General features: G+C 39.4%; 2 protein-coding genes across 3 annotated transcripts; one reads left to right on the forward strand and one right to left on the reverse strand.

The window, feature by feature from the left end:
* Window positions 1-1,121: 1,121 nt before the first annotated feature.
* slc2a10 (solute carrier family 2 member 10) lies at window positions 1,122-9,488 on the reverse strand. Of its 2 annotated transcripts, XM_088082963.1 has the most exons (6): window positions 9,417-9,488; window positions 7,475-7,551; window positions 4,953-6,203; window positions 3,425-3,547; window positions 2,174-2,309; window positions 1,122-2,082 (listed from the first exon to the last, which is right to left on the reverse strand). In XM_088082963.1, exons 2-6 carry the CDS (start codon window positions 7,476-7,478, stop codon window positions 1,989-1,991), a joined length of 1,608 nt encoding a protein of 535 aa, XP_087939089.1. In that variant the 5' UTR covers window positions 7,479-7,551; window positions 9,417-9,488; the 3' UTR covers window positions 1,122-1,988. The 2 variants fall into 2 exon arrangements, with proteins under 2 accessions (XP_087939089.1, XP_087939093.1); XM_088082967.1 differs by lacking the exon at window positions 9,417-9,488 and having other exon boundaries at window positions 7,475-9,405.
* Window positions 9,489-11,198: 1,710 nt separating this feature from the next.
* tp53rk (TP53 regulating kinase) lies at window positions 11,199-15,210 on the forward strand. The gene is made up of 2 exons (XM_088082996.1): window positions 11,199-11,456; window positions 14,524-15,210. The coding sequence occupies exons 1-2, from the start codon at window positions 11,252-11,254 to the stop codon at window positions 15,003-15,005; spliced, it is 687 nt and encodes a 228-aa protein (XP_087939122.1). The 5' UTR covers window positions 11,199-11,251; the 3' UTR covers window positions 15,006-15,210.
* Window positions 15,211-15,224: the final 14 nt, after the last annotated feature.

A 15,224-nucleotide genomic window follows, 5' to 3' on the forward strand; every position in this document is an offset into this window, starting at 1 on the left:
ATTAAAAAGTGCAAATGATACATTTTAACCCTTTGAAACTTGGATCAATATCTTTTCTTGTGTTGTCTTTAGATGCCTTTAAAACATTTTTTAAATTGGTTCCATTTCTTTCTTTTTTAAAAAAGGGGGGGGATTGGGGGATTGGGGGAGTCAGTGAAGTGGACAAGAAATATCTTGCAAATTTCAAATTGAAAAAAAAAGATTTATAAAATTATTTTGAAAAAGCTAGGGGGAAATGTAGAGAAAAGTAATTGAGGTTATTATTTTCACACAAAAAAATTACACTATTGTGATTTTTAAGCACCTTTTTAAGCTCATTTCCATTTTTTTCTATTTCCTTTTTTTTCATTTACAGATCTTTACAGAGAATTCATTTTTTTCCTTTTGTATTGTTTCCTTATTTCTTGCTAGTTTTCAGTTCTTAAATTGCCCATTTCATTTATTCCCATGAAAGAAATCAAGTGAATTTTACCAGGTTTCAAAGGGTTAAAGGAGCAGTGTGTACAATTTAGGCGATATAGCAGCGTTTTGTGGTAAAGATTCCAGATCACAACCAGGGGATTTAAATGGGTAAAAACAGTGAATAAAGCAGTTTTGAGTCAGAAAATTAAGCTTTTCGGATGCTTTTCCCACAAAGGGGCAACTAACTACAGCAGCTGATGCGAAAATTCAAATGTCCCTATCTAGGGCCAGTGTCTGGTTTGTCCAGTAGGTGAGGGCCGCTCGCTGTGGAGATATAAACAGCTCCTTCAAAACAGTTCTTCAGGTGATAACACTAAAGAAAACATGTCTTTTATGTTAAATTCCACTTCTGCATATATATCACCCTAAAGCCTACACGCTGGACCTTTAATGCCTTGTTTCAAAGGATAAGTTCAGAGTTTCAAAGGGTTAAGTGTTTAACCCTTTGACACCTGGATTGGCCTCACTTCCCTTGTGCTGCATTCAGACTCCTTTCTCAAAAAATGAAACCTATTGAAACAAATTGGTTTGATTTCTCTCAAAAAAGGCGATGAGAAAGAAATGTTCCACAATTTGCAGGAAATCAGTGGACTGCTTTATAACTGTTGAAATAGTGCATTTTAGATGTGGTCTCTCTCAAGGCTTAGAGATTATTTTAATCTTTTTTTTTTCTCGATTTTATTTGTAGTTTTGCACGTCAACAATTTATTTCTTCACGTTTATTGCAGAGGGGGCACAAACCAGAGTGCTGAAATGATCCGACAGGTGGGAAGCTACTCCACAGCTAAATGTGTAATATGAGTTACTTGTAAGCAAAAGTTTGAATGAACACACCCAAAATGTTTGCTTTGTAAAACATGTAATGTTGAACAGGAAGGTCTATGTCTTAGAAACACAACACACTATCACATAAAAAACATATTTTGTTAGCATGTCTTACAAAGACACATATATTTCCAATATCCAGTGCAACAGAGAAAAGCCTTCTGTCAGGCTGAAACTACCCAGGTTTCTTGCCAGTGCCTGTGAGTATGCTACATAGACTAGACTGTACATAAAGATGGACAACTTGACAGCTCCCCCAAAGTGAGGTTTTTCAATCTGGATCACCCCCTGGTGTCTAACTGCAGTATAGGTCTTAAAGCTCGCCCCTCCATGTTAAGCCAAATTAAAAACTCAAAGTGCACACCAAAAAAAATGTTCCCAAATATGTTGTCTGTCTCTGAAGGTAGATCACATCACCCTGATGTTTGTTTTTATGATGAGTTTGGTTTTAATGAGTTATTAAATTATACAAAAAGGGGGCTCTTCTGTTAAGATCGACAGCTGTGACAGCCAATCTGTGCTTTTGCATTCAGTGGCGCTGCTCATAATTGGTCAGACGGGTGTTTTAGCGGGAACTCCCCCACCACAGATATTACTGATATCAAGATGGCAAGACCCATATTTTGTATATTTTAACCTCACTTCAGCATAGCGGGGGCGTCCATCTTTATAACCGGTCTATGGTACGCTAACATACTGAATCAGTCGGAGTTAAGTTGACAGCGCACTCTCTGGTACTGTGGGGAAGAGTTCCTCCACCTGATGTTGCAGCAGCTCTCCTCCCTGTGATAAAACCTGCAAAACAAGGCCAAAGACGCACACATCAGTGCCTCAGAGTGCCATCTGACATGATTATGTCTGTCTCATCAAACAGTAGAGATCCTACATGTTTAAACGCAGCTCCCTGTCGATCTCCTCCAGAGTCTTCCCTTTGGTCTCCGGCAGCATGAAGAAGAAGAAAAGTCCAGCTGCCACAGCGGTCAGCCCATACAGCAGAAACATCCCAGACAGGCCGATCACATCTGTGGATTCAGAACATAGTTCGCTCTCTGCTGGCTGCCATTTCAACTGTAACTAAGTCATGAAAAACATGCCAGGAAATATGGCTGAGTCATTCTGTGAGTTTGACGAACAGAAATGAACCCTTAGGGACTGCAGGGTGCATTTAACGGGCCGTCCCTTCAGTAATAATACATCCTGACCTGAGGGGCGACAGTGAGTCACTGCAGCCTCTAGTGAGCTGCAGGAGAGGATGAAGAAGCTGAACCGGCTGGAGCATAGTCAGTGGATACAGCATAGAGGTTACAGTCTCAGTGATTTAGTGTGTAAGAAACACAGCAATAACAAAAGCTCCAGGAATACAAGCATTCTCCCCATCACAAGAAGCAACATTCAAAGAAAACAAGGGATGTAAGAAGAAGCAGAACTAGAGTAAATATTGGTGCGGCTTTCCAACACTGGAGACAGCTCTTGGAGAGTAAAAAAGATGCGGTTTGATGCTGAACTCACATCATTTCTTCTAGTAAGTAACATCCTACCTAACAATTTTTGACTAAAAATGTTCTGACAATAGTATAATGCAATGTTTTAGTAATGTTTTCAGCAGCAAGTTTTCACTTAGTTCCCAGAATTGTTTTCTTACAGTTACAGTAACATTTTCTATAAACATCAACAAAATGTTAAGAATGTTTATTTTGTTGTTGTTGTTACATTACAGGAACGATATTTATTAAAGTTCTGTAATCTCAAGCTTCAACAATATGTTTTGAATGTCTGTCTTTGTTGTCTTAGAAAATGTTCTTCCTATGTTTTCATGAAACAATGTGGTAACGTTTTATAAAAAAGAACATTCTATGATCTGTCACCTCTCAACATCACCAAAACATCCTCAGAATGTTGCAGTTATAACGTTACGTCTTAGTCAGCCTTTAACCTTATTAAGAGATTATTTGAAATGAGAAACATCCTTAAAACATTCTTTGAACATTAGATTAGATCTATTGTTGGCTGTTTACCAAAACATATTTTTGTGTAACTGATGACAAGGCTTACTGTTGGCCATAAACTATTCAAATGGCGTAATGTCACTGTTTTCTTGTTACTGTGGCGTTGCTAAAAAAAGTGTACTAATACTCACCGACAAAATTCAGGAAAGTGAAGGTGCACAACAGGTGGGCAGCCCAGTTGAAGCAGTTAGTGAATGCGAATGCCCTTCCTCTGATAGCAGCTGGAAATATTTCACTGAGGAGAAGCCAGGTCACTGGTCAAAGAGAAAAAAAACAAAACTGCTTAATTTCAGTCTTGCCCGGTGTTGCTCTAAATCAGAGTCCTGCATCAGGCTGTCTTACTGTCTTATTTGAACATGGTTATTTTAGGATTTGTGGTTTCAGGTTGGGTTCCAGAACTAATAGGACATATGTGTATGTGATGGGGCAGTTGCAGTATTTAGGCTTTTATCATGCATTGTTTATTTTCCTACAAAAAGTAATGCACCATAATTCGGACACATCCCACATAATGATAAGCCAGCAATTTGTACATAACCAAGGTGTTTTGGAAGGCTGGAATTGTATGAACAATGCTGATTGGGGTAAAGAAGGATGTGGTCCATAAGGAGGCAGGTTGGGGTGGTGGATGGGTCGCAAAATACAGGACTTTCCCCAGGAGACTGGTGAACTTTGAGTGAACCTTGACTCATTGTTAGGTACATCCTCACCATGTTTCAGTGCCTAAGCCCATCCACTGCAACTTAACCTGCCAAACCAACACATTCTCATCCCAAGTCCTCACATGTTGCTGCTATGCAGTGGACTTCCACATCTATATATTTCGCTCTAGATATCCTTCTGTGTCTGCTGTGATGCTGCTACCGGGATTTCCACAAATACACATGGTGGGATGACATGGCTAGTAGTTATGTTTAGACACCACAAGCACATGACAACCAACGTCAACAAACACACATGCTGGTTGGTTAGGACTAGGCAACTAAGTCATGGATGGTTAAGACTAGGGGAAGGAGACACATGGTAAGTCGTAGAAAAAACCCCATCACATTTAGACGGGAAGCAAACACCAGACTCCCACATGAAAGTCCAGGGTTTGTTGGACTCATCCACTGCCCCTGCCACCCGCCCTGTAGGCACTTTCGCGCTCCTTATATTACGATGTAATATGATGCAGTGTTTTAATTTGGTGCTGTCATGCCATGTTTCATGCGGACATAACAGGTGCCATTTGAACGCATTCTTAAGTGTAGCACATGCTGTCCAGCTACCTGCCAGCGTATAAGAACACAGTAACCAGTTCTTTTTGCCCAAGTTCTTATCTGACACGATCCAGCAGCTTTCATGTGCACACGGATGGTACTGTCAAAGCCGCCCTATTTTATGAGGTTGGAATGAGAACATGCTGGCCAAACCTAGCTTCCATAACTTTACGTTAATTATGTGACATAACATTAATCACATAACACCATCTGTGGGGCGTTTGTAAAATATCAAAAGGACCATTGTATGATGTTGGGGTATCACACATTGCGGTGCTGGTTCAGGGAGCGGGTCTTGAAAATCATACCAGTGCAGGACTCTGCTCTAAAAGCACAATATAGAATAAAAACAGTTATATCTAAATTTAAAAAGACACTTCTGAAGGAATATACAAACTTGGTCCGAATCCAACGGAGTATGCACTGATAACCGCCATCATACACACGAGAATGATCCAGTTCACAACAGTGCTATGGACGTTAGGAAAAGATGCCAGAGGAGGGTCTGATGGTTTCCGTTTCACTTGATCAAGTGCCACATGTTCATCTTGTGTATAGGTATTAAGGAGTATTTGGCTCTCATTTAAAGGCATGCCAAAAACTGTCTGATTACCGACAGTCAAATGAGGTAGATCTGTTTTGTTAAAGTCCTCAGAAATACAGGTCCGCTTAGCATTCATCAATGAATGTCCACTGAGGAGTCCGATGATTATCAGAGACAGCGCCATCACAGAGCATCCACTAATGAGCAGCGGCCTCCTGCCCACCCTGTCTGAAAACACCATAGAGGTCAGAGTGACGATCACTTTCACTAAACCCAGACCCACAGATGCCAGCACTGCCGAGGCATCGCTCTGAAACCCCACCGAGTGGAAGATGGTGGAGGCGTAGAGGAGAACATTCGGCTGGCCTGTGAACTGCTGAAAGAGTACCAGTCCCAGGCCAATGACAGTGCGAGTCCTCATGTTGTCTTTGCGCTGGAAAAGGTACATGCTGTTGAACTGTACCGACTTGCTTTCCATGCCGAATTTTGAGTCTTCTGCTTCTTGGTTTCCGATGGTGCTCATGAGGTCTTTTTGGCTTGAAGATTCCTGAATGCTGGATGGAAGGAACCAGATAGAGACCAGCTGAACCATAGTTGGTACTATGGCTAATCCAAACATCCACTTCCACCCTCTTTTAGAGTCAGACAGGATGTAGTTCATGGCATAAGCTGCCAGGATGCCCACAGTGATCCCACCTTCATACAGTGTCACCAAGAAGCCCCTTCGGTCCGGAGTAACCATCTCGGACACAAAGATGCAGCAGGACATGGAGGATATACACATGGCGAACCCTATGGTCATCCTGCCCACCACCAGAGCAGTGTAGGAGGGGATGAGCAGGACCAGGCTGCCGGTCAGGATCAACACGTTGCTGAGGAGGATGGAGTTCCTGCGGCCCCGATGGTCGATCAAGCAGCCGCCCACGATGGAGGCCAGAAGAGCTCCTATCAATAAAGAGCTTACCAGAGCCTCCTGCTGAATACATGACAGTCTAAACTCTGCCTTAAGCTGCAGCAAAGCACCCGAGATGATTCCCAACTCATACCCAAAGACCAGGCCGCCCAGAGTGGACACCACGCTGGCCAACAGGAGGGTGGAGCTACCTAGGAGGAAGGACAACATTCAGATGGTTTACTTTCTGACAATAGCACTCTTAGCAAAAGACACTTAGACAACAACAAAGAAAGGCTACCAAAAATGATTTTGTGAATTTTATGTTAAAATTGCAATCTTGTAGATTTAAATCCTTGTTGATTTGGCAATGCCTGTAGTCACTGGTGGTTTAAGCCTCTAAAACCTGGATCACCATCACTTTTCTTGTATTGCATTTGGATGTCTTTCACAAGATTTTAATACTTTGGACCCTGAGCAAATTGGATTCATTTCATGCATGGAGGGAACAAAAAATAGAAGTCACTGTTTACCAGATTAAATGCTTTTAATATGACACTGCAACAGAGGGAAATGTTCGCTTTGCATTAGCAATAATTTAATATGACATTTTTTTTCTGGAAACGTTGGCCCCATTTGCAATACTCTAATCAGTGGGCCATAGGCTCAATCACGTTTGTGGACAAATAATGACTTAACAAACATTTATTTCAACAATCATTTCTTTAATGTTTTACCTTGATGGGGTTTTCATCAGATCATCTGTGTATAATTATTTGCTGATCACTGAATCCATCAAGGCCACAGACAGGCCAGAACTGCCTTAAGGTGCAGTACCACTAAAGGCCACTAGATGTTGACTCCAAAAAATCAACAGCTCCATTAATATCCATTCAAAGTTAAAGATATTTTTTAAAGGTGATTTTTTTCTATAAGACAGAGGATTTTACTGCTAATCAGATACAGATTCTCTGTGTTTCCTGTGAATGCATCCAATCTTTGAATGGTTTACTGCGTATTTGTTCCAACTGAATGATACACAGTCATCACTCCGCCTGCTGTGCAGCTGCTCTCACATGAACCTGCAAGTCTCTCATGTTCACTATTGACTGAAATGCAAATGAGGCTGACTGAAATCCAAATGAAAGCAGCTGAATCTAAATACTGATTAAAGCTGACCGTCCTCCATTCACATGAGGAGAAATGAAGCTTTGAACAGTTCCTTACTGACTTCAGAATTTATTTGCACTCATTTTTAATTATTTTATGAGTTTTAATGAACCTTCATGTTCTAAATGTATTTTCAGCACATCAGCAGCTGCGACATTAAATCATCTGCATTAACTTCAAACAGGTCCAAGTAGTCAGCTTTGCAGGGAAACCTTATGCACTGCATGTATTTATTACTTATCTTGCTTGACTTTACATTAAAATAACTCAAACTGCTTGACAACCAAAATTCACTCATTTACTAATAACTCACCCATTGCTTCTGTCCTGTTATATTCACATCTCGGTCAGGCTGTGCACGTCTGGATTCACTTTTTTGAAAGACATCCTCTGTGTGGTACAATCAAAGCATAAGAAAATAATAATACAGACAGTCTCCAGTTCCTGCCGTGCTCTCCTGGTCTGACGTCCACTGGGAGTCTTATGTCCTGCTCATATAAAAGACGAGCGGGCCAACAAGAGCCTGTTGCAGCCCCGTCACCATGACAACCCTCTTGTTGATTGCTATTATTTCATTAGGGAGTCCACTCAAGATGGGTTCAACAAAATACACACTGCGTAGCAATCTGTCAGTTTGTTGTTTAGTCTCATTAAAACCTAATACTCCATCAGCTGATAACGATGAAGAATGAAAATTTAAGACTTCTTTTAAATCACTTCTTAAAACCCAGTTTGTTTTATGTCATTTTGTCTTTTTATTTTATTATTATTTTTATTTATTTTATTTTGATCAATTTTACCTTTTTAATTTATGTTTTATCTATTTTGATTCTTTTTATTGTTTCTGTTGTTTTTGGTCTATTTCTTTGAGTTATATTAAACTGACATTATGCGTCCTGCATGTTGCATTATATGTCCTCTGGTTTTAATTTGATCCAAACTCTAGATCCTTCTCACTTGTGGTCAATGGGACTGTTTGGCTTTCTGTTGATACCATCTATGTATCCCATTTCTGCTTTGAGATGTTTGACAACACACTTTGTAAACTCTGTAAAGGAACTTCATAAATAAAGTTAGGTTTTTTTTTATTATTTGAGTGTTCCTCTGAAACCACAACTTGAGGAATCAACACCAGTGAGATGAAAAGCACCAACTCAAAAAACTCAAACGTCCCAGGAACAGTTGTTCCACAAAAATGAAGCGGGAGAGATGGACGACAGGGGACATGCCTCATTTGTATTTATTAGTTCAGTTCTGACTAAATTTATCAGGGTTTTGGCCCAATTTTCTATATTTAGAATTTAAAGCTGTACATGGATGCACACACAAAATCTCCAATCAGTTGTCACTGTAGAGGTTCCTGTTGGGGATGCACGATAATATCATCACCTCATTGGTATTGTCAGATATCCACTTTAAAATTAAATATTAGCTTTGACCAGAAATTAAATTTTTTCTACTTTTCTAAAGCGTCATCTTATCGACCTGTCTTAAAACTGAGCAAATCAGAAAATGCTCACTTTTAAAAAGTTGAACCAGATCTGTTTGACATTTGCTTGATAAATGTCTTGAGTAATGAGTCTATTGTTACAGTTTATGTGGTGCTTAAAACAAGTGTACAGTGTGCTTCATTTAAATGCAAAAAATACAAGACAAATATTAGCTAGCTGTCATAGTGCACACTGAGCAGTGAGTCAGGAGTGTAAAGCTGGTTTATCCAGCGGTGGAGCGAGCACTCAGATCCTTTACTCGAATAAAGCAGGCGTTAAGGGGTTAAACACTGTTATACTACCAGATAAATGCAGTGGAGTGAGAATATTCCTACTGAACTGTTGTGGAGTCAAAGTATGAAGTGATAAAAATGAAAATATGATATGCAAAGTTGTGTTTTAGTAAATGGACCTATTACATTACAGCTCTGTGTCCATCTCATTTTTCTCCTTTAGTTAAAAAAAAAAAAAAGACTCTTTTCCTGAGCAGTTTGCATCTTCTGTCCTGACCATCCTGCTCACAGTCCACTGTCCTCAACACTAACTGAGAAGACTTGTTCTTGTAGACAACGGAGCCGTTATTCACCGTCTGTCCGTCCAGGAATGTCAGCTTCCGTTAAACGGGACTCACAGACAGACACACACACAGACAGACACACAGACAGACACACACAGCAGTCTGCTCTGCGTCTGACATTCTCATCAGCTTTGGAGACACTTGTATCATTTATGCAATGAGAGCTGAGGGTAGAGAAAAGGACTCACCGTGAGGAGATGCTCCTGGATAAAACTTGTGTCCTTCAGGAAGTAGGGAGCTACGTGGCAGCAGTGTCAAGTTGCAGGAGAAGAAAGTTGTTGGCGAAGTTTTGACGCCAGAGGTCGACAAGAGTCCGACTTTTCCAGGAAGGAAAACTCCCTCAGAGAGGCTCAACACGACTCAGAGCCCGTCACTCAGCGGGCTCATATTCATGCACAGCTGTATAACTCAAGAAGTGAAGATGCAGAAAAACTATGCAGCTGTTTCCAAATGTGTTTGAAATGTGACTATAACTGCAGTGGTAGAAGTAACTGAGAAGCCTATAGTTACTCAAGCACTGTATTAACCCTGAGGGGTCCGCTTTAACCCTTTGAAAACAGGGCAAATTAACTTCTTCCAAAAATATGGGAAGAAGGCACTGAGCAAAAGGAATGATCCAGAAATTAGCACAAACAAAATTAATAAAAAGTACAAAAAATGACCTGACAATTAGCAAAACAAAAATAACAACACCACCAAAAACAAAATCCAAACGAACAACAAAAATTGAAAATTTAAAAATAAAATAAAAAAGACAAGAAAATTACCTGACAAAAAGCTCCTTAAAAAATTATCTAAAATAATTTAAAATGCCAGTTTTTTTGTCATGATGCTACTATGTTTTTAGATGAGAAAAAAACCCACAAAAAATTAAGTATTTTCAATATACTACATGCTAAGTAGATGATTCGTTATTATTATTATTATTATTATTATTATTATTATTATTATTATTATTATTATTATTATTATTATTATTATTATCATCATTATTATTATTATTATTATCATCATCATCATCACAGCCTTGGGTATGTCAACAATTGGGAGCAACATTGATTTTTATTTTTTGTGTGGTGTTTAACAATAAGGAGTTCTACACACAAAATGCAAAATCTGGCTATAAAAAGGTATATATTAATATGATTTTCTGCTCCCATTGAAGTTTTTTTTTTTAACCAACATCAGTCCTAATCATAAATATCAAATCAATATATCATACATTTTACCCCCTAAAATGTCACTTATATGTATAAATAAATAAATAAATAAATATACCTGTGTGTATATATATGTGTGTGTGTGTGTGTGTGTGTGTGTGTGTGTGTGTGTGTGTGTGTGTGTGTTGGTGTGTGTGTGTTAACCATTTTTGGTTTACTCAACTTAATAAATGCTAATGAAAAAAATAAATGTGCTCTTTAGTGAACTAAATTCAAGCCTTGAATCCTTGAAAGATTAGTTTGTTTATTAAACTAACCTTACCTTCTAATTAAAGGTAATTGTTTTATTGTATGTCCTTCCTCCTAAATTAAAAGTAAAGGAAACTTGAGACATAAATTAAGCCATGGAAGGGAGTTAGCTTATGTTAATATCTGGATACATTTAGACATGGCTCACCCTTTGAAACCAGGGCAAGTTGGCTTGATGTCTTGCAAAAACATTGGACAAAAGTAATGAGCAACTGAAAAAAATGGTTTAAAAATCAAAAGTCCTGAAAATTAGCAAAGAAAAAGAGGGGTAAGTAAAAAAACACCAAAAAAAACAATGCTAGTTCTCTGGAATAATTTCCCTAGCTTTAATGAAATAATACATTTCTAAATTTACGCACTGAAAGATATTAAAGCAGTTTAGCCTCAAAGGTTTAAATCGTGTGAAACATGGATGTCTGAAATCGGTGTGAAAGGCGTCTGAGTGCGGCACAAGAACAGTGTGTCCACCAGGTGGCAGTGTGGTGCAGAGACAGACAGGAAGCACGAGGACAGCAGACAGAGAGAAGGCGGAAGTAAACAGAGCTGACAGAAGCATGGCGGTGTCAGAGCTGCTCAGTAAAGCAGAGCTGCTGAAACAGGGAGCGGAGGCCCGGGTCTACCGGGCACACTTCCTAGGAAAGCAGACTATAGTGAAAGAAAGGTTCCCGAAACGTTACAGACACCCGGTACTGGACGAGAAGCTGACCCACCGGAGGACGGTGCAGGAGGTCCGCTCCATACTGCGCTGCCGCAGAGCAGGTGAGTCCTGAACCAGGTCTGTGGTCCTGAACCAGATCTGTGGTCCTGAACCAGGTCTGTGGTCCTGGACCAGGTCTGTGGTCCTGAACTAGGTCTGGAGCCCAAAATACTGCAACTGTACACGGCAGGATACTGTTACAGGAAACCAGCAAACTAATGTTAAACTCCAGCTAACCTTTAGACGACAGCGTTACTTATGTAGTTATTTGTTTATTTAAACTTGTTATGAAAGACAGTAAATATAATGTAAAACAGTAACAAAAAGCAAAGATCAAACAACCATACAAACATGAAGCGCTATGGGGTTGATTTAAAAAACAAATACAAACCGAAAATAGAGCAATAAAATTGAAAATATATATAAAATAAAATAAAACTTAAGTATATATGAGAATGAAATCAGTACATTCAATTTTGAGATTTCTAGTCTTCAGGGCTTTACACTGCTTCAGATAGACAGTGTTCTAATGTAGGATTCTGCTTCCTTTTTGAAGAGATGAAAAGGGGGTTTTGTTTTCAACAATTTACATTATGGATATGAAACTTTGCCAATAATATGATAAGGTTGCATTAAAGAAAATCATCTTCCGTTTCTCTCCTATAATTGGTAAATCCAAAAATTACATTTTTCAAGCAAAGCACAAAATCATCATGAAACAACTGATGTCTTTCCATAGACTTCGAGTGTGTTCACAAGTCCAACATAAAGGGAGGGAGGGTGTGTGTGTGTGTGTGTGTGTGTGTGTGTGTGTGTGTGTGTGTGTGTGTGTGTGTGTGTAAGTAAGCATTTGCCTATATTCTAAACCAGTCATTCTGGTATTTCGGAGAGAAAGAAAAGGGAAAAAAGATAAATAAAGTAATTAATTAACTAGTTAAAGACATAACTAAAGAAAAACAAACAAATAATTTGATTAATTCATTACATGAAACAGTGTGTGTGGGGGGGGCGGGGTGAGAGAAGCTTACTGTTACTACTACAATAATTCTAATAATGATAGTGATAATAATATAAAATCAGGGTGAGTGACGTCCTGCTCGTCAAAGCATAGCCAGGCCAGTGCCGCAAAGTCTCTCACTAAAATTACCTTTCTCCTTGTGGTGACTTCTGTTTCTTTATTTTTGACTTATGTGTCCCATGTTTGGTTGCCCACAGACAAAAAAATTCCTTTTTTAAAAATTTTACCTTTCACTGGATTTCACTGGATAGCAACAATGAATTATCTTAAATGTTGTCTCTTTGACTTTGTCCACCAATAGATATTTGTGAGACAGAGTCCATCTCTTGTTCCAGCAAATGTCCTGAATAAAATTCTACCAAGTTGTGATGACATATTTGACCGGGATGCAGTCTGTTTGGAACAAGCTGCATATGTTTCTGTTTTTCTTAGATGAAGCAGCTTCAAAACCTAACTTTCCAATATGTGTATCAGCTGGGTCAAGCTAAGGTGTCACATCATAATGTGAAAAAGCATAATCCTTATAGGCCATATTGACACCTGATGGCAGGGCATCCAAGACAATGCAAGCTGTTTCGGGCTCACAGGGATCTTATGGTGAAAGAGATATTGTTGATAGATAAAGAGCTTCCCTCTTTATTGAAAATATGACTCACCAATACAACAACATTACTGAACCATCTGTCAAAAGATGCTGATTTTTTTGTAACACACATCCCTGTTGTTCCATATAAAATATTTATGTGGAGAAAAACTGTGCTTTCAGATAAGAGACCAGGTGAAAAGTGCTTGTTGGTGAAACTGGAGTAGATGACTGTTAGAGTGCAGAGCGTGCTGCCGCTGGAACATGTTTGAGCCATCAGGTTCTGCAGTGTCATGTAGATTGCAGTCTTTAAAATCAGGAAAAGACAACACTTGTTTCATATCATAATATGACGATAGCCAAAGTCTCAGATGGTATGTGGTCTCATATCACAGTGACGATATGTATCGTGTATACATCGTGTATATCAGTACAGGAAAGCGATGTAATGTTCTAAACTTATCAGACTATTCTGCTTGTTCTAATACTCGCGTCCACCCACTTAAGTCATTAAATCCATACTGATGATAATCCAAAATCTCATTGCCTTAATATTTTGTCCAAGCACAAACAGTCATCCCTAAAATATTGTCATAGAATCAATATCTACGTATGTCGTCATATCGTGACATTTGATTTTGTTGCCCAGTCCAGCATTTATGAAGTTTTCGAGGAGATTGAAAATATTGTGACATATACTGTGTACAAAATATTGTGTTATTATTTCAAAGCCATACCGCCCAGCCCTGACAGATAGAGTCAAAAAGTATTTAATTACAGAAGAGTCTCTTTTCATGATATTTGTTGACATTAATGAAAATATAGAATAATGTCATCCTTATGATTTAACACTAGAAAACACAGGTTTATGGTTTGAGTGATGTTTGGGTCCGTGCTTCCTGGATTATGGAGGTTTTGAGAGCGTTGGAAGCAGTAAAGTTAGCCAGAAGCATACAGCCACACGTGTCTGGGGTTTCCACAACGCTCGTCGTTTATTACAAAACCACACATCAACCTTACAAAGCCCAGTTGTACGGCTAATATTTCATCACATCACAACAAACAGTCCGCTTCTACAGCTTTACAGAGTTGCACTCAAACTTGTAGATTTATCTGTTTAAAATATTTTTAGATTGTGTTTTAACGTGTTTATACAGTGTTTGTAGTTGTGACGTTAAAGTCGTGCAGCCACAGTGTAGTTCGTGTATAGCCTAACTATAGCTTTTTGTTTCTGGTGATTTCATTTACGCTTTAGAACTCACAAAAGTGGTGTTCATCTGTTAAGATTATCACGCTGAACAAAACGTGTAAATCTCATAAATTTGTGTTCGTCACAGAGCTTATTTTTGGCGATAATCGAAAATTCAAAAATCCCATAAGGTTTTTAACGGGGGAACCAGTGCGATGCTAACTTCCTGGTTGGCCTACAAAAATACGTCATCCCTTCACCACTCTATTGCTTTTGTATTTTTGGAACCTCACATACATCTGTTAAAGCAGACTCTCCTCTGACCTCTGTCCTCCGCAGGCATATCCACCCCTGTGGTCTATTTTGTGGACTACACATCTCACTGTATCTTCTTGGAGGAACTCGTTGGTTCCTCGACTGTGCGTGATTACATCGTCTCCGCTCAGCAGTCTGATTCCTGTGTGGAGCTGGAGCGGCTGGCTGAGAGGGTGGGCCAGATCCTGGCCAAAATGCACGACGAGGACGTCATCCATGGAGACCTGACCACCTCCAACATGTTGCTGAGACCTGGAAGAGAAGACGGGGAGTCCGACCTGTTCCTCATCGACTTCGGCCTCAGTTACATCTCCGCTCTGCCAGAGGACAAAGGCGTGGACCTGTACGTGCTGGAGAAGGCTTTCCTCAGTACCCACCCCAACACCGAGGTGCTGTTCGAGAGGCTGCTGAAGACCTACACAGCAGCATCCAACAAGTCGTCAGCGGTCATTAAAAAGCTCGATGAGGTTCGGTTGAGAGGGAGGAAGAGGTCCATGGTGGGATGATGATCCGTGCTGTTTACAGGGACAAGCCTTTCTGGGAATATGTTTCTAAAAATATGTTCTAATTAAAAAAAGAAAAGGAAAAAAAAGCTGTGTGATTTTTTTTTCTTTTCGTGGATGGGTGATACAAAGATGGACCTTGTGATGATGTCAGCACATTTTAAACAATTCACGTGTTGAATAAAACAAAAAAGTCTGTTGTTTCTGATATTGTGGTAACAT

This window comes from Plectropomus leopardus, chromosome 2 (assembly GCF_026936395.1).
Source record: "Plectropomus leopardus strain MGB_pleo_1.0 chromosome 2, ASM2693639v1, whole genome shotgun sequence".
In the NCBI taxonomy this organism is placed as follows: domain Eukaryota; kingdom Metazoa; phylum Chordata; class Actinopteri; order Perciformes; family Serranidae; genus Plectropomus; species Plectropomus leopardus.